Here is a 20028-nt window from a genome sequence, read left to right as displayed (position 1 = left end):
CAAGGAGATACCAACCGCCAGGTAAAATGTAGCATTGCTACAACGTGACAGAACGGCCTCAGGGCTGTGCATAAAGAATTGCTACCTGCCTGTCCAGCTTTTCCTGCTTCCATTAGTTACTGCTATAAATTAGTTACATATATCCTTAAATAAGGGGCTTTGGGAACTCATTTGCATTTGATATATTACCTGTCCGCAGTTGTTCTCACTTCCTCACCCTTAAGTCTGGTGCTCTAGAAAGTCATAGAAACGTTTGATCTCTTGACTTTACTTCCCATAAGTGTTCTATTCTGACCTGGCATATGGGCCCTGGCTTTTCTCCAGTTTGCTGACCTGAAAGGTAATCAGAAGCATTTGGCTGGTGTATCTCACTCATTTCTATCACTTGCCAAAGATATATCTGTGTGTCTCCATTTCGCTATGTAGCCATATAATAAGCATTATTTTCTGGGATGAGGCTATTCATGATGGACCTAACTACCAATAAGAAACATTTTATGGGAGCCTCCTTTGTGTGCTGAAGATCCAAAGGTCTTACCATCCTCCTGACAATCCTGATCTGTCCCCTACTCAGTCTGTACTGGGATTGGGGGTCTTCTGTCTCACCCACCAACAGGTGTGTAGTGAGGTGGGGAGAAGCAGGGGCAACCTTCCCTATTCATACTCTTGTCTGGAAGGAAGGGGTTTGCTCATGGATTCTCACCTGCCGGTGAGGCTTGTTACATGATAAAATACCTCAGCCAGTGGGGAAGGAGCCTTTGGAGAAAAAAGACGCAAAAAAATGAGTTAACCCTCACTTCCTGTTGAAACTTAAATGGGTAAATGCTGGGGTATGGCCAGCACCATGGCAGGTGCTGCAGGAGTATGAATGAATCCAACGGAGATCACATGATTGGACTAGGGGTCAAGTCCCTCTGGCCCACCCAGAGTAAGAGGTGCATGGAGGTGCCTTGGGCTTTGATACGTAGGGTGCACTCTTTATGGCATCCTAGTGCTCATCCAGGGGTAAGGGAAATTATTCTTTGCCAAGATGTGCTCTGGGCTGGGTTGCTTATAATCAAAAAGTAGTCTGGGTCCAAAGCGAGGCCAGAGGCTCTGGGATTACTCCCAAATCAGTATCACATTGTCATAAATTTGCATTTCATAAGAAAATGCAAAATATAAAATTATTTCCAAATGGCTGCTCTATGCCTCATCACTGGGGAAAAAAGAGAACAAAAGTATTAAAACTTTCTATAAGAACTCTGGGCAATAGTCCTCAGGAACTCTTGCTTAACTAGCCATTGTATGCTACAATTTACTATTTAAATGAATTGCATGCATTCGTCTGAGGGTATGGGACACCAAGTGAATGCCCAGGATCTCCAAGTGTTCAAAAGTGAACAAATTCAACAATATTTTTTGTGTGTGGCATTTGGCTGCTCTCCAACACTAATAAAATGTATTGCTGCCTCTTCCAAAATTATCAACGGAGTGAGCGTTCTTGATGCTTTAATTGTATATGATTTCTTGTCAGCACTGTAAAGAAGGTCACAAAATCCTTCACTCCTTTCCCCCAGTCTCAGGAAGATCTTGGCACAGTCAACAGATCCAGCTTCTGATAGCTATAGCACACACATGCATCTTAAGGATGCCCAGTGGGCAAATGGCCAGTTGAGTTAAAGTCAGGGGCACTATGTCAGATTCGTATCTTGTAAATGGAATTAGCTTTATTCAATTTTTTTTCATTTGGCAAGCCTGAGCACGAAATGCCTGGAAGGCATGGATAAATGATGCTTCTAGCTCCTAGAGGAGAACTTGCTTTATAACCCCATGGACCATGGATGTCTCCACCGCCTCTAAAGATGTGCCTAAAACAGTGTCTATAACTATACGCCCTAACTGTGTAAAATCAGCCCATGGTTCTTAGCCTATCTGGGTCCTATTTATAAAATGGGGGCAATAAGGACTTAACTGGCCGAAATGTGATCCCTGACTGTCCAACTGTATAAGACCTAGGAGTCAGGTCAGATGCCTGGCAAGTCAGAAAAGCCCAGCACCTGCCTGGGCTACATGCACCTGACCTGCAGTCACCGTCCTCGCAGACAGAGCTTTTTTATTCCAGGTGAGTAAAAGTCATCAGCAAATTCCATAGCCTCGAAGATGTATAACAGACGCATCAGTACATTAACAAAGTGGGAAACCAAAGCAAGAAAATGCCAGAGAGACCAGTGGGCCAAGGAATGCACCAGGCCTCATAAAATGGCTACCAAGGAGGCTGAGCGGTCCAGCCTAGGAGACCTGCTTGTGTACAAGCACATCAGTCACATCAGCAACACCATCCACATGACGCAGAACATTTGAAATCATATAGGTGGATCCCCAAAGCTCAGGAGCCCTGGCTCGCTCACTCACCCACCCACTCACTCACTCACAGCTTTGCTTGCCTCACACTCTCCAGATTTTCTTCCTGGTCTCTGTCCTGCACCCACTTCCCCCCAGTGTCCTCTGAGTGCCTGTGTGCTCAGGTCTCAGTTCTCCATCCACTTCTCTTCTCTGGCCACCCCTGCTCCCCGGGTGATGTCATCTCCAGACCCCCAGCAGTATGTTCCATCAGTACCTAGGTGACATCAAAACATACGTCCCTAGCTCCCACCTCTCTCTTGACTTCAAACTGGTATATCCAACTTAATTTCACTTAAGGGAAGAATTTAAAAGATAAGCAACAAACAAAGCACCAGAGCAACGAAAGCTCATCAGGTGGATCAAAGAGCTCATGGCCCCATTTGTCTGAATTATGTGGCTGTGCAATTTATAATCTGAATGCTCAAGGACACACCTGCATGATTTTTAAGTACAGTTGTCGTTCATCGATGCTCAGCACTTACCTGCATAATTTTTAAGTACAGTTGTCGTTCATCGATGCTCAGCACTTAATTGCTTATGTATGTATTCCACTGGTTTTACGAATAGGCCTTGTTTCAAAACCCTTCTCGTCGATTAATATTCTGTGTCTTGGGACAACAGTTCTTGGCAGAAGTATGACTTGGCCACAAGAACCTCTAGCTTTCTTCCAGATTCTCCCTTTCTTTTCCTTGGCACTGATAACTGGCTTAGTTCAGGCTCTCAAGGCCTATGCGATTTCATTCCCGATACAATGATTTCCTGGTTTCCTGCCTGCTCCCACCTCAGTCACACCTGCACACTGCAGCTACACTGGCCTTCCTAAAAAACCGCTCCTATCACAACTGCTCAGAAGTCTCGGTGGTTCCCTCTCTTCCCTTAACAGCTTTATAGACCATCAGGTGGGACAGGATCTTACTGGTGAACCTTGTCCAGTGATTACCAAGAACCACTGAGGAATGCCTATATCAGAATCACCTGGAGGTGCCTGTTACCAGTACAGAAAACCAGACCCTTCCCAGAGCTACTAAATGCAAATCACCAGGGATGGCTCCCTTGGCTTCATAGCTGTCCTAAGTGTTCAACATCTTGGGGCACTGCCCTACTCTAAGCCCCATCTGCTGTCTGAGCCTTTGGTGAAGGTGAACTGGCTGCTTGATAAGAAACTGATTTCATATTTAAGCGTCTCTGGTGATGTACCGGGAGCCACCCGGGGCCAAGGCTGTTCCTTTCTACACCACGGTGATTCCTGTTACTGACACAGCTAGCCTGCCTCCAATACCTTTCTCTTCTTGAGGCTCCCCCATCCCTGTTCCTGCCGTGACCTGATGCCCTCTCACTGGGATTTATCTGGATCTGTTTTAGCACGTGGCTTTCAGGGACAGTCCCAGAGGTCCAGTATGGTCTGATGGCCCAGGCCGGAAGAGGAACCCCTCCTCTTTCTTGCCATAATCTCTAAGCAGAGCCTGGACTAAGATCGCAGGAGCTGGCTCACTTTACCAACTTACCTCGCGGGTCAAATTTTTATAACCTTTTGGAGTTAAGGCAAAAATTCAGTTTGTATTTCATGAGGCAGGTGCACAGGCTTTGGAACCAGAATGACTGCCTTCAAGTCCCACCTCGGCCACTTACTACTGAGTGTCCCTGGATAAGTTATTTAAACACTTGGCACCTCATTTCTATGTCTATCAAATGGAAATAATAATTGTACCAATCTTACCCGGTTGTAGTGCAGATTAAATATATAGGTACATAGGGGCGCCTGGGTGGCTCAGTCGGTAAGCGTCTGTCTTCAGCTCAGGTCATGATCTCACGGTTCGTGAGTTAGAGCCTCGCATTGGGCTCTGTGCTGACAGCTCGGAGCCTGGAGCCTGCTTCAGATTCTGTTGTCTCCCTCTCTCTCTGCCCCTCCCCCACTCACACTGTGTCTCTCTCTCAAAAATAAATAAACATTAAAAAAATTTTTTTAATGTATAGGTACATACACATATATAAAATGTATCTGTATCTATCACTTAGAATAGTGTCTGGCATATAATAGTTACTCAGTGTTACTATTATTACTCTACCAAAAAGTTTAGAGTGAGAACATCAACTATAATTAAAAGCAGAAATATAATATTATTTAGTACAATTTTGGTAACCACTTATTCTCTCTTCTTTTTAAAGCCTAAAAATAATAAACCTTCTCTCTGGAAAGAGAATCCAGTCCTGTTTTATGCAGTATAAATGGTAAAGCTACACTGAATTTCCAAAATCTCAGAATGGCTCCTTGTTCCCTAGGAAATAATCTATATACATTTCATAATTTAGAAGTAATTCAAAATTTCTGCTTTGAACACTCATCTATGCACTTGCAATCAGGAAATTAATGGATTCCTACCCAGACATTCAAAAACAAAACTATTTTAGTGTTCGCAGCAGACTGCTGTGGACAGATATTTAAAGCCCAAACCCAAACATCAAGAGACAGAAACCGGGAAGCAGAAATCACTTCAGATGGAGACGGCATTTCCAAAAGTCCTGAGCAGTGTCAGGATCTACGTCCTTTAGGGCAGGCGAAGACGGACTGGCCACACCACGTGCAGCAAATTCACAAGAGCTTTCAACAACATTCCAAACGCTTGGTAAGAAATAATGTTCCCATGTTATTTGAAATTGAATGAAAAGATGAGTGCAAATCCAAGGATATACCAAGAGCCAAAATTAGAGTAGGAATGGATTAGTTTCCAACTTCAAGTGTTGATCGTGAAAGAGATTTACCTGGATGCTATTATAAATGATCCGCATGACCCAAATGATCCCAAAGTGTCCTCATTCTCTGGTATCCAATCCCAATTTACAATATGTCAGGTACGTCAAATTTGCTATTGTTACACATGTGAAAAAACCATATTCAAATGAAGTTTATTCTCTTTCATAACTTGAGGCCTACTCTCCAAATCCTCTCTGATCTGAGAACTCTGAGGAAATTGGAAACTTGAAACCTTGATTCTCCTTACCTGATAACGGGTCAACGGTAAAGGCTTCATGAGACTGAATCAAAGTGATATGAAACTCGAAATCTATAGGGCAGCTGCACTGTAAAGGGATAACATATTTTTTGCTGCAAAAAAAAAAACAAAACAAAAAGGAAAAAATTTTTTTTCTTTATAACTAGTTCTTTTGATATCAAGGAATAGACTCAAGTTACATAATAAAGAACCACAGCAGGGGCACCTGGGTGGCTCAGTCGGTTAAGCATCTGACTTCCGCTCAGGTCATGATGTCGTGGTTCGTGAGTTCAACCCCCTTGTGGGGCTCTGTGCTGACACCTCAGAGCCTGGAGCCTGCTTCGGATTCTGTGTCTCCCTCTCTCTCTGCCCCTTCCCCCACTCATGCTCTCTCTCTCTCTCTCTCAAAAATAAACATTAAAAAAATTTAAAAGACCATAGTCAATGCGGCTGTAGTAATTCCTGGGTGCCAGCTACTGTATACATTTCCCAGATATTAACTCTTCTAATCCCATGAGGTGGTACTGTGATCGATCATCCCCACTCACAGACAAGGCAACCAAGGCACGAGAGAACATAAGTGTCCTGTCTGAGGTGACACGGCTAGTTAATGGCAGAACCGGGATTCAAGGCAGGTCAACTGTGCCCAGTTTCCACACCCCAAATACCTCGGTCCTCACTGCCTCTTGAGTACCAGTGGGTTTATCCTGTGGACACTCAGTCACAGGGAAAGGGCTTCTCTGCCACACAACGGGCCCCAGGGAACCTAGGGAACACTGAATGGGCAGGCTTTACACAAAGAAGCCTGGGAAGCTCCTGGCCTTTACAGAGCTTAGAACTAGACCATGTTGAAGAAACCACACTTCCGGCTGTGTGTGATGGAAATATGCCAGAGACTGTTTGGTAAGAAGGGCAAACAAGCAGTAGAGGACCTGGAGAGGGTCTGTGAATTTGGAAATGCTCCCTCAGCCAAGACCAGCCCAACTTCTAACTGGGCCTGCGGTGGTCCCTTAGGGCACTACAGGAGTCATTACAGCTGTGACATCTCTCAGAGAGGCCTGAACTTCTCCTCATGTCCTCTCCTTCTACCAGGTGGGCCAGAGTTTGTGGGATGAGCAAGGCATGGAGAAGCCGAGTTCTCTACTTGTCCCCTGGCATCCTACAGACACAGAGCTGGGGAGGGTTATCTGGGCCCCTTTCAGCACCTGGACATTGTGCTTCTCCACTAAGAGATTCAGCCCTGCCCTCTCTCCCTGACCTTTCTGCCTCCTCCCTTCTCTACCCCGTAACTCCCATGCCCTCACAGCCCATCTTGCCCTCCTGCCCAGTGGTCGGTCCTTACTCCTTAAGCTTTCGACTAGAGCCTTCCTGCCCACTACACTTCTCCCTCACATCTCCCAGTCCTGGGGGAATATGACTGTAAGCAGAGCGGCCAGACCAGCTAGCGTGCTGCCTTCTGGGTGGTGCCCATCCCGACCTAGTCTGTGTGGGGACCTTTCCCATCAGGACCCTCTTGTTTACCTGCCCAGCGCCTGTCTACCTGGGAGCCTCTAAGTCCTATGAAGGCAGAACTGGGTCTACTTACTTCTCTAGCATAACCTCAACAAAATTCCAGAGTCCTGCACAGGCCAAACATTCAACAAACGTTTGTTGGAGCAAAGTAGAGTAACTCTTTTTTAGTAGTAATTCTGAGGATATAGTATAGCTCAAATGTGGTCTTAAAACTTATGCCACAGGGCGGCTGGGTGGCTCAGTTGGTTAAGCGTCCAACTTTGGCTCAGGTCATAATCTCGTGGTCCGTGAGTTCCAGCCCCGCATCGGGCTCTGTGCTGACCGCTCAGAGCCTGGAGCCTGCTTCGGATTCTGTGTCTCCCTCTCCCTCTGCCCCTCCCCCACTCACACTCTGTCTCTCTGTCTCTCTCTCTCAAAAATAAATAAACATTAAAAAAAATTATGCCACGAGGGGCACCTGGGTAGCTCAGCCAACACTTGATTTTGGCTCAGGTCATGATCTCACGTTTCGGGGATTCGAGCCCCATGTCAGGCTCTACACTGACAGAGCAGAGCCAGCTTGGGATTCTGTCTCCCTCTCTTTCTGCCCCTCCCCTGCTTGCTATCTCTCAAGATAAATAAAAATAAACTTAAAAATTATGCCATGAGCATTTTTACTTGGGTTTAAGTTCATTACCTTTTTTAAATTTCTGGAGTATCTCAAATGTAAAGAAAAATACAGAGGATAATATAATCGAGGTCACTCAGGGTGCCTGAATGACTCAGTCGATGAACCAAGGTCATGATCTTGCAGTGTGTGGGTTCGAGCCCCGCGTCGGGCTCTGTGCTGACAGCTCACAGCCTGGAGCCTGCTTCAGATTCTCTGTCTCCCTCTCTGTCTGCCCCTCCTCTGTTCTCCCTCCGTCTCTCTGTCTCTCTCTCTCTCAAAAATAAATAAACATTAAAAAAAAGGAGAGGTCCCTTTACCCACCATCAAGCTCTCAAATCTCCCGCTTTGGATAAATCAGTGTTTTATTTTCAAAGAAATAAAACACTGCAGAACACTTGAAGCTCCCTGTACACCTCTCCGCCCCCCTCTACTTCTTTTCTCTCCAGGAGTGATCCCTACCTCATCTCTGCTGTCTACCATCCTCAAGCATTTTTATAACACTGCCACATATGTATGTGCTCACGAAATATATAATATGGTATTACTTGTTTTCAACAATGTTATTCCAAAACTGCTAATGTTGCTCAACACTCTGCAGATTTATCCCTGATACACAGTTTCGAATCATGATACACGAAGTACTGTTCGTTCATTTCACTGGGGATGAATATTCTAATACATGACTATGTCATCCCTGTCCACCTACTCTCTCGCTGGGAGCATTTAGGTTGTTTGCACTTTTTTCACTATTGCAACGTGGCGGTGACAATCCTTGTGTGTGACTCACGCATCTATACCAGAACTACTCCAGGTATAACCGACAAGAATTGCTGGTTACGAGCAAAGTAAAATTAGCAACTTTACTAGACATAGCCCAAATGCTCTCCAAAGCTCTTTTACTGATGTCTACCTCCATGAGCAGCCTATGAGAGCCTCTCTTGCTTACCGACACAGGATTTTCAGACATTTTAACTCCTTCTGGCCCAATGGGGGTAAAGTGCTATCTCATTTTATTTTCATGTTCATTTCTTCGAGGTTGACCTTCTATTCAGAGGGAGACGTTTGGGTTTCCTCATCTATGGACTATCGGTACATATCCTCTGCCTATTTTCCTATGAAGTTGTTCTGCTCTCTTGTCAATCTGTAAATTCTAGAAATTAATTCTGTCAATTATATCTAGTGATATAAATTCAAGTCAAGGATCATTATACATAGTAATCTCTTCAGCCAGCAGTGAGATGAACCCTTCATAGGTTTGTTTGTTTTTTTTTTTTTTTTTTTTTTACCAAACTCATAAACCCTGTCCTTGGTCAGACTCTCTAGAAGCAGCCAGTCCATCTTAACTCTCTGAGGTGCTTCCTAATTCTGAAACACAGGGCACATAAAGGTCATTACATTTTCAAGACACTGGGGTCCCACTGAACATCAGCTGCTCCACAGCACTGGGGAGATAAAACTAACCGTACAAGTTACATATGCCCCTCAAGAAGTGAGCAGCCTTGGGGCGCCTGGGTGGCTCAGTCGGTTGAGCATCCGACTCTTGATTTCGGCTCAGGTCATGATCTCACTGTTTGTGGGATCGAGCCCCACATGGGGCTCTGTGCTGATAGTGCGGAGCCTGCTTGGAATTCTCTCTCTCCCTCTCTCTGCCTCTCCTCTGCTCATGTTCTCTCTCAAAATAAATAAATAAACATTAAAAAAAAAAAAAAAAGAATGAGTAGCCGTGGGTGATGGTCAATGTGAAGTCTAAACTGCTCAGACGTGGTCTCTGAAGACCAGGCTGGGGACTCCCACAGCCACATGAGTTGGATGGTGCTTGGGGCGTTAACCCCAGCCATCGGCTCAGAGCCACCCAGTGAGGTAAAGCCGGCTGCTCAAGAATCTTCTGCTAAGAGCTGCATGTTTGCATTTTCTGAGCTAAAACAAAAACAAAAACAAAAACCTTGCCGGAGCTTTTATATATGCCCAATTTAAAACTAATTTTAGACCTCCGATAATTCCCATAGAAAAGGTGCAAGGGTATTTGTTTAGTGATGATTACGTGAAGCCAAGTTCCCGATGCATTAACCAGCCTGGAAAAACAAACAATTCCTTAAGGGCACAGAATTCCAAGCACCCTGATTCTGAAGGAGACATTGCAGTGCAAGTAATACAGAATACAGATTTGTGTTCCTTACTGCAGCTCATATTATGGCTGTCAAATTCGCACAGATGACCACCAAAATCATAAATCAAGGACAGTCTGGATGACTTTGGCTCACAAAGAATTTTGACAAATATAAAGTTTAGTTTATTCAGAAATGTTTCCTGTTTGAAAAAAACAGAGTCCCATTAGATTCTAAGGGGACTTAGAAATTCTACACTAAATTCCTATGCTAAATACCATTAAAACCATAAAACAGACTCTTGACTATAGAAAACAAATTGAGGGTTGCTGGAGGGGAGGCGGGCAGGGGATGGGCTAAATGGATGGGTATGGGTGATGGCTATTAAGGAGGGCACTTGTGATGAGCACTGGGATTTGTTTGTAAGTGATGGATCACTAAATTCTACTCCTGAAACGAATATTACACTGTATGTTAACTAACTGGAATCTAAATAAAAACGTGAAATAAACAAAAACAAAAAACTGATCTGCACTGAAGAAACATGAATACATACACATATCTTATGCCTATGGTTTCACAGGCACAAACAGGACCCTGAGTTCTTCTGTAACTTATAGGAAGCAGCCAGTTAAAAATCTCAAAGCAGATAGAAGTTAGTACTTTTGAAGTTAACCACAACTTTTATACCTGTTACTTTATTATTTAAACATTTTATTGGTTATGCTAAGGCTCTGCATAAATATCTATTAAGTACGTTAAAAGGATATACAAAAACATACTAAGTACTTCAAAAGAATTGTTCCCTATTTTGCGGCACCTGGGTGGCTCAGTCTGTTAAGCACCTGACTCTTGATTTGAGCTCGGGTCATGATCTCATGGTTTGTGGGTTCAAGCCCTGTATCAGGTCCACACTGATAGTGTGGAGCCTGCTTGGGATTCTCTCTCTCTCTCTCTCTCTCTCTCTCTCTGCCCCTCCCCCACTCACACTCTGTCTCTTTCTCAAAAATAAATAAAAATTTTAAAAAAACTTTTAGAAGGCATTTCCTTTCATTATCCCATCAGCAAGAGAGGCCTAGAAAATCCCAAGACCTTTCCTCAAATGTTACCGGCCTCCTCTCAAGCACTGCTATGCACACAGAGACAAAGGAAGAAATTTGGGGGCTGGCTAGTTATTTTTCTTTAAGCTTTAGATGTAAATTTTTGTATTCAAAGTGTGACCCCCAAAACAGAAAGAAAGCAGACATAATGATTAGTTGCCTGATAAACCAGACCCCACCCCCCACAAACAGGCAACAATTTGAAAAGACATAGAGTTGAGGGTAAATTACGTTTCAAATTTCAAAGTATGTCCTTTCATCTAGGATAATTTATGTTCGTATGAACTTTCATTTGCTGCTTATCTTATTTTCAAAGACACAATTAATCTCACCGGGACTGGAGCCTCAAACCAGAAGCAGAGTGGACCCGTGGTCCTTAATGATATAGTCAAATAAAGAAAAACACAAATTTACATGTTCAAGTAGCAGGCATTTTTTTTTATTTTTATTTAAAAAAAATTTTTTTTTAACGTTTATGTATTTTTGAGACAGAGAGAGACAGAGTATGAACAGGGGAAGGGCAGAGAGAGAGGGACACAGAATCGGAAGCAGGCTCCAGGCTCTGAGCCATCAGCCCAGAGCCCGACGAGGGGCTTGAACTCACAGACTGCAAGATCGTGACCTGAGCTGAAGTCGGACGCTTAACCGACCGAGCCACCCAGGCGCCCCTCAAGTAGCAGGCATTTAATTATTTTTTACACCTAGAGAATTAAACAACACCCTCCTTTTTAGCCTAAGCTTAGATCAAAATTGGAGGCAAAGAACAAGAAAGAGTCAAAGAATCAGGGAGATTCGATGTCTTTGTCTTGCTGGCCTGGCCTTTGAGCTCCTTTCTTGCCTTTGGTTCAACTCTTTTCTCAACCTAATTACTTAGTCCTCCCTGTTGGTAAAATCCCCCGTTCCCTGCTCTCATTCATGCCTCTGTAGTTTAGAAAAAGGTGCAACACTAGGGAAAAATCAGAATTAAATGAGGTCACTTCTGCCTTCTTGGTAAAAGAAGTTCAGGCATTTCTCTAGGGGCTGGAATGGAACTGAATTCGGAAAAAGTTCGAGGTGACCATGACATGTTATCTGCCATCCGCAGAGATAATATGTGCCCTATTCTTTTTTTTTTTTTTTTAAGAAAACACTTAAAAAACGGTAAGGCATACATAACATAAAATGTACCATTTTAACTATTTTTAAGTATACAGTTCGGTGACATTAGGCACATTCACATTGTTGTGTGACTATCACCACCATCCTTCTCCAGAACTCTCTTCATCCTGCAAAACTGATACACTGTTCCCATTAAACACTAACTGCCCCTTCCTCCACACCCCCAGCCCCTGGCAGCCTCCACTCCTTCTACCTTCTGTCTCTGAATATGCCTGCTCTAAGCACCTCCTGTCAGTGGTCTCATACAATAATATATAATACCTTTTAAAAATTAAACATTAACTTTATTTTAAAATGAGAGTATTCAGATAAATAACAAATGTTAGAGAAAATTGCACCTTACAACTCACCAGAGGGATAATATGGGATAAGGAAGGAAATTCAGGGGGTGCTCCTTTGAGTCGGAGCAGGGCCTGTGGCCGGAGACCAGAGAACAGGGACATCTGGCATCAAGCAAGAGAGTCACATTCAAGGGAAAGGAAGCAACTAAATTGAGACAAGAAGGGAGATGAAAAGCCTCCTGCAGACTGCTTTTTCCTTTTGTTGAGAAAAATATAGCGTTTATTCGGAAAAGATAAGAGGATACACTAAAAACTACTGCTAGGCCTCTTCTTCTTTTAGAATAGAGGGCAGAAGGAACCTCACGCCAACTGTGTTCCAAACATACTTCCTCAGAGCTAAGTGCCCTATAATGTCTGGCCTGACACAGCCAGCAGGGCGCCCAGCTGCCAGCTTCTAGTCTTGTGGCTTACCCACCAGCAATTACTAGAGGAGCAAGAAATGAATTTTTAAAGCCAAGCAACTTAAATTCAAATAATTCTGGTCTTGAAATGGTATTAGGATTTTTCATAAGAAATTTGGGGCATATTCAAGAGAAAGCAACTATTTAAGAAAAAAAAGAGTCACAATTCAGTGGGCTGGTGGCTAGTTACTCTGTTCTAAGTGTTTTGACAGGCATTAAATCATCACATTCTAGAAACCACATTAAAAGTGTGTGTATGCAGGGCGCCTGGGTGGCTCAGTCAGTTGAGCGTCCGACTTCAGCTCAGGTCATGATCTCGCGGTCTGTGAGTTCAAGCCCCGCGTCGGGCTCTGTGCTGACAGCTCAGAGCCTGGAACCTGTTTCAGATTCTGTGTCTCCCTCTCTCTGACCTTCCCCCGTTCATGCTCTGTCTCTCTCTATCTCAAAAATAAATAAATGTTAAAAAAAAAAAAGTGTGTGTATGCACATGCGTGTGTAGGTATCACAAACCTTTGAAGTAGAACATGGAGTGCAACAACAGTGGTGACCAGATGTGGCTGCTTGGATAGTGTTTGGTGTGAGATGTAACAGTTGTATAAACCAAGAGAGGAGGAGGAGTGTCCAGAACCATGGAAACATGCCACCTTTAATTACCGCCCCCGATGCACACATTCATTTTTCAATTTAGCGGTATCTCTCCAGGACCGAAAACTATCCACAGGAACGTGCTTTGGGTAGACTTATGGAAACTCCCTGTGTTGTATTCTTAAATATCAGAATTAGGAACTGACCCATGAATATTTTTTGCAGCATTTAAAATGTAGAACATCTGGGGTGCCTGGGTGGCTCAGTTGGCTGGGCGTCCAATTCTTGATATGTGCTCAGGTCCTGAGCTCGTGGTCGTGGGATCGGACCCAGGCCGGGCTCCTAGCTGAGCATGGAGGTTGCTTAGGATTCTCCCTCTCTTCCTCTCCTCCCTCTCAACTCCTGTGCGCGGGTGCATGCATGTGCCCTCACTCTCAAAATAAATAAGTAAACATTAAAATAAATAAAACGTAGGGGTGCCTGGGTGGCTCAGTCAGTTGAGGGTCTGCCTTCAGCTCAGGTCACGATCTCACAGTTCATGAGTTTAAGCCCCTCATCAGGCTCGCTGCCATCAGCACAAAGCCTGCTTCTTCAGATCCTCTGTCCCCCTCTCCCTCTCAAAAATAAAAAATAAACATTAAAAAGATTAAAATGTTCTACATTTTACTTATTTATTTTTTGTTAAGTAGGCTTCATACCCAGTGCTAGGCTTGAACTCCCGACCCTGAAATCAAGACCTGAGCTGACATCAAGAATTGGACACTTAGCTGACTGAGCCACCCCGGTGCCCCTAAAAAGTAAAACATTTTCAAGTTCTTACTGCTTGGTCCGTGATACTAGCTTGGTAGTTTCACGTAAGTCACAACATTTATATACTGTTGAGTTTAAGGAATCATTTGAAAGACTAGAGGACCCTAAACCGAAACATGCCACCTTCAATTACTGCTCCCGATGCACACGTTCATTTGCTCTAGATGCCGGCCATACATTTCTGCCGCTCCTTTCCTGAGCCCCACGCAAACCAAGTGAGCAGTTTTCCAAATAAATCTGTACAGAAACTAAGGGAGGAAAGCAGAGTATGAAAGCCAGGCTTCAATAAGGTCAATAGTGCTTTCCCCATTTTCAGTTTTCTAGACTTGCCATCACTTTCTCCAAGAGTCAAAAGCCTAGATTTCAACATTTTGTGAGACAAACTTGAAAAAAAAAATAATTTAGGCCTTCCGTTGAAAGTTCCCTTTGTTGGGGCGCCTGGGTGACTCAGTCAGTTAAGCGTCCGACTTCAGCTCAGGTCATGATCTCGCGGTCTGTGGGTTTGAGCCCCGCGTCGGGCTCTGTGCTGACAGCTCAAAGCCTGGAGCCTGTTTCAGATTCTGTGTCTCCCTCTTCCTCTGACCCTCCCCTGTTCATGCTCTCTCTCTCTCTCTCTCTCTGTCACAAAAATAAATAAATGTTAAAAAAAAAATTAAAAAAAAAGAAAAGAAAGTTCCCTTTGTTGACGGTACCCACATCTGCTGAATGAAAGGGGAAAGCAGGGGCGCCTGGGTGGCTCAGTAGGTTAAGTGGCTGACTTCGGCGCAAGTCATGATCTCGTGGTCCGTGAGTTCAAGCCCCGCATCAGGCTCTGTGCTGACAGCTCAGAGCCTGGAGCCTGTTTCAGATTCTGTGTCTCCCTCTCTCTGACCCTCCCCCGTTCATGCTCTGTCTCTCTCTGTCTCAAAAATAAATAAACGTTAAAAAAAATTTTAAAAAAAATGAAAGGGGAAAGCATTTATATCCTTTAATTATTAATATAGATCTCTATGGTTTAGGGGTGGGATGATTTTCTTTCCTGCTAAAATTCACAGAGACTGGGTCAAGATATTAGCTCAACAAAGGGATATTAAATCAAAGCAATTTTAACTATAAAATGTGGTAGAATTTTTCATACAGTAAACATTTAGGCTGTTAAGTGACAGCAATTTTTTAAGTCTGAATATCAGCTTTGAAGCAATTTTGAAATGTAAGTTCACGACGGCTCAATAATCCCAAGTAAGGGCTGAAATAAATTAAAGCACAAGTGTGTTGATGAGCTCAAGTTGCCTTTGTCAGAAAGTTTCCACAAAATGCTGCTGCTCCTTCAAGTCAGCTCTGACTTTGGGATATGAGAAATGAGTCCCTAGAATGAGTAAGGAATGTGTTTCCCTGGATGAGCTAAGAAATGGGAATTATTCTCTTTGGGTAGCGAGGGCTCCCAAAAACCTTTCTGAAGATCAATTTTGTAGTCATTCTGGCACCTTCTTTCTAACTCAGATATAGCTGGTTGGTGGGCCTTTCACACGGAGACTCTTTCCTGGCACAGTTCAAAAAAGGACCTGGTTGCTGTCTATGCTGGGCACCTGCACTGTAGATCTTTCCCTCCAGTGCTAGTTTAAGGATGCACCTTCTCCCATGACCCACATGCTTTCAACTGTAGGGCAGTGAGAGAACTGAGTTTCATTCGGACATCCTACTCTGACTTTGGCCATTCCCACACTTTCTAAAATGAGGCATGAGGTTCAGTTCCTAAGGAAAAGCATCCTTTGGTAAATTCTTAAACTTGTGTAAAAGTTCCAGAGGGTAAAATATCCTGGCTTTGGAATGGTGCAGCCAGGGACAGGTTCTACTGGTGTTGTTAATGTGACCCTGTGGTCTACACAGCATCTGTATCCCTGAGATAAACTCAAGAGTTCCACTTGCTTTAGAGCAACATGGCTGCCTTGTCTATGGCACGGCCCAGAGTGAAAAATGGGAAGTGACAGGGAATCCAGGGGAGGACCCAGGTGACTTTCACATAAGCTTGTCTAAAGCACACTAACCAAACAGTCAACAGAGTCAGCTTGGGGCAAGGAAGATCAGTTGATGCCCCATGGAGAGACCAACCGGTCAACTGACTGGGTTTGTTCCAGATTTCAACCAGTTATTTGGTAGCAGGTTGGCACCGCTAGAGAAACCAGAGAGTATGATGAATTAATATGAATTGTTTAGAACCACAAGAATGGAAAGATACCGAATTTCAGTACCTAAAAGCAGCAAGTTCTTCTTTACTTGCGCATATAGGAAGGGGAAAATCGTATTTTATCGACAGCACTCTCTAAGATATCACGTGATCGGGGCGCCCAGGTGGCTCAGTCGGTTAAGCGGCCGACTTCAGCTCAGGTCAAGATCTCACAGTCCATTAGTTCGAGCCCCGTGTCGGGCTCTGGGCTGATGGCTCAGAGCCTGGAGCCTGCTTCCGATTCTGTGTCTCCCTCTCTCTCTGCCCCTCCCCCGTTCATGCTCTGTCTCTCTCTGTCTCAAAAATAAATAAGACGTTAAAAAAAAAAATTTAAGCTATCACGTGATCACGGAATTTAATCAGCCAGGGTGGTGAGACTAGTTATAAAGCAGAATTTCAAACTACAAAAGGGAAAGAGAGTTGAAAGTCCTCTGCACCCCAGTGTTTGATTTAGAGATGTTGGACAGAAACCAGAATGCAACTTTTGGTTATTTACAGAAGCTGTCAAAAATACATTTTACCAGATCTCGAGCCACCATGGTTGTTTATGGGTAGCTGGCAAATGTCCACGTGGGATTTTATCTCAGCAAGGAAAATTTACAACCGTCAAATCCAGCCAGTGGAAATAAGGTTGATGAATATATGTGAGTCTACTTCATGACCTTGTGGAAAATGTGTGAAGACTATCCAGTCCTCAGAGAGGCGCTATCCAGGCCAGACTTGCTTCTCTCTAGAAGCAACCTCAAAGTAAGAAAGCAAATTTGGTGGTATTAAATGCAGGCCCTGTGACTTCTAGCCATTTTGTCTAAATTGATTCTATATGCAAAGGGAAAATATACCCTCTGAATCTACCTTCTGTTTGGATTTATATTTTCCCATCACCTTTGTCATTGTAATTTTTCTTTAGCTGTAGAAATGGCTGCTTTACTCTGACATTTACAAATGTAAGTGCCCATTGGAACTCTCGTACATTGCGAGAAATTAAAAATGGTGCAGCCACTTTGGAAATTAGTTCCACAGTTCCTTGAAACACTACACATAGAGTTCCCATATTCCCTAGCAATTGCACTCCTAGGTATACACCCAACACAACTGAGCACATGTAGCCACATAAAAACATGCACACAAATGTTGCATTATCCAAGGTGGCCCAAAAGTGGAAACAGTCAATATCCATCAACCGATGAAGGGATAAATAAAATGTGGTACAGGCACACAATGGAATATTACTTGGCAATAAAAAGGAATGAAGTGTTGATACATGTTGTAAGTTAGATGAACCTGGGACACATGATGCTAAGTGAAAGAAGTCAGTCACAAAAGACCATGTAATGTATGCTGCCATCATATGAACGTCCAGAATAGGCAAATTTATAGAGACAGAAAGTCGGAGGCTGCTTGAGACTAGGAAGTTTGAGGGGAAAAATGAAGAGTGGATAATGGGTTTCCTTTTGGGGTAATGAAAATGTTCTAAAATTGATTGTGGTTATGGCTGCATATACTAAAATCCATTGAACCATACATGTTATTTTATTTATTATTTATTTATTTTTGAATGTTTATTTATTTATTTTGAGAGAGAGAGAGATAGAGAGTGAGCAGGAGAGGGACAGAGAGAGAGGGAGACTGAGAATCTCAAGCAGGCTCCTCACTGTCAGTATGGAGCCTGACACGGGGCTTGAACTCACGAACTGGGAGATCATGACCTGAGCTGAAACCAAGAGCCAGACGCTTAACCAATTGAGCCATCAGACGACCTGAACTGCACATTTTAAATTAGTAAGTTTTATGACATGTGAATTATATCTCAACAAAACTTGTTTTTTTGTTTGTTTTTTTTTAAGTATAAATGCCAAGACAAAAGAGCTCCTGATCCTGGACTTACAGCCACACCCTCCTCCCTGCCCTGCCCCTCTGTCCACTTGCCACTGGGCCACTCTCCCCAGCTGGGGCCCAGTACCTGCCTGGCTGTTCCAGAGCTTCACACACGCCCCTCAGCTGCTAGCCCAGCCGCTCAGTGTCGGAAGGCCACCTTCAACTTGGCCGCCGCCTTCCTGCTCCGAGCTTCTCATCCTGATTTCTCTATATGCTGTCTACCTTTGCTCAAGTGTGAGCCAACCCGTCTGGGTCTCACATGTGTGTTACTTAGGTGAAAATCTCTTGGGTGATGATGATGATGATGATGATGATGATGGCGATAGCTAATATGAATCAGGAGCTACATGCTAAGCACCGTTCTTAGTACTCGTAAGTATTAAAAACTTACAAATGTTGTTAACTATTAATAAGTCCTACTTTAACCTGCTTAATCCTCCAGAACAACTTTAAGAGGCAGAGACTCCTACGCACTGTATTTTACAGATGAGGATTCTAAGAGGCAGAGAGAGGCTGTTATGTTTCTGGGTCACACAGCCAGCATGCAGCAGAGGGAGCCTGGAGTAGACATGCAGACAGAAGGGCTCCAGAGCCATCAGTGGGTCCGTGCTCTGGAACCCGACCCTTGGCTGCCTTGTCTCCTTTTCAGTGTTTTTGCCGCAAGTCCTCAGAGGCCAGTCAAGTAACAAAAAGGAGTGAGGAGGGCTGTATGTGAGGTGATAAGGAGTGGTGGGGACTGCAGTGAGCTGGCAAAGGCACTGCCCTCTAAATAGGCGGCTTCAGGTGCACCCGGGTGGCTCAGTCGGTTAAGCGTCCGACTCCTGGTTTTGGCTCAGGTCATGATCTCATGGTTTGTGAGATCGAGCCGCAAGTCGGGATCTGTGCTGATAGTGAGGAGCCCGCTTGGGATTCTCTCTCTCTCCCTCTCTGCCTTTCTTTCTCTCTCAAAATAAATACATAAACTTTAAAAAAAAATAAAGAGGCAGCTTGTGTTTTATCTCCATTGAACTAACTGTGATCATGCAGGACCGTGGGCCCAGTATTGCTGGATCTTTTCTTTTTTTTTTTTTTTTTAATGCATTTTAAATGTTTATTTACTTTTGAGAGAGACAGACAGCATGAGCAGGGGAGGGGCAGAGAGGCGGGGGGGGGGGGGACAGAGGTCTGAAGCGGGCTCCACATTGACAACAGTGACCCTGTGAGGGGCTCAAACCCATGAACCGTGAGATCATGACCTGATCTGAACTTGGATGCTTAACCGACTGAGCCACCCCGGCACCTTGTTTTTCTTTAAAAAAAAAAAAAAGAAAAAAGTAAAAATTTAAATTTTTATGTGAAATCTTTTGATTTTTAAATGTTGACAGCGAATTCAAGGTTTAAAAAAAAACAAAACTGTGCGGGCCACCACCATCTGAACGAAACCAAACAGGTCAGCAGTTTAATTAAATCAGAAGCTACAAATTGAGGGGCGCCTGGGTGGCGCAGTCGGTTAAGCGTCCGACTTCAGCCAGGTCACGATCTCGCGGTCCGTGAGTTCGAGCCCCGCGTCGGGCTCTGGGCTGATGGCTCGGAGCCTGGAGCCTGTTTCCGATTCTGTGTCTCCCTCTCTCTCTGCCCCTCCCCCGTTCATGCTCTGTCTCTCTCTGTCCCAAAAATAAATAAACGTTGAAAAAAAAAATTTTTTAAAAAAAAGAAGCTACAAATTGGGGGTCAGCAGGTCCAATTCAGAGTGGATGAATGGACGCATGAATGGATGGATGGATGGATGAATGAATGAATGAAGCAATGACAAGTTGGGGACTAAAAACAGTCTTCAACAGACAAGCTTTGGTGGACTTTGTTCTCTTCCAACAATCTAAAACCTCCTTAGAAAACCATGCGGGGACTTAGGTTTTCCATGAGGAGGCACAAACG

General features: G+C 44.0%; 1 protein-coding gene across 1 annotated transcript in view; it reads right to left on the bottom strand.

Annotated features, from left to right (window-relative positions):
* Positions 1-20028, bottom strand: part of CFAP221 (cilia and flagella associated protein 221) — a 104624-nt gene that overhangs the window by 64149 nt on the left and 20447 nt on the right. Inside the window, exon 6 of the mRNA XM_047085581.1 lies at positions 5385-5488. Coding sequence (XP_046941537.1) covers positions 5385-5488 — 104 coding nt within the window. The remainder of the gene's footprint in view (positions 1-5384; positions 5489-20028) is intronic.

Source organism: Lynx rufus, unplaced genomic scaffold (assembly GCF_022079265.1).
Source record: "Lynx rufus isolate CCGP_SWC_20201006 ecotype Redwood Valley unplaced genomic scaffold, mLynRuf1.p SCAF_2, whole genome shotgun sequence".
Lineage (NCBI taxonomy): Eukaryota > Metazoa > Chordata > Mammalia > Carnivora > Felidae > Lynx > Lynx rufus.
The sequence above is the reverse complement of the archived record's forward strand: the minus strand, read 5'-3'. Positions and strand labels throughout refer to the sequence as shown.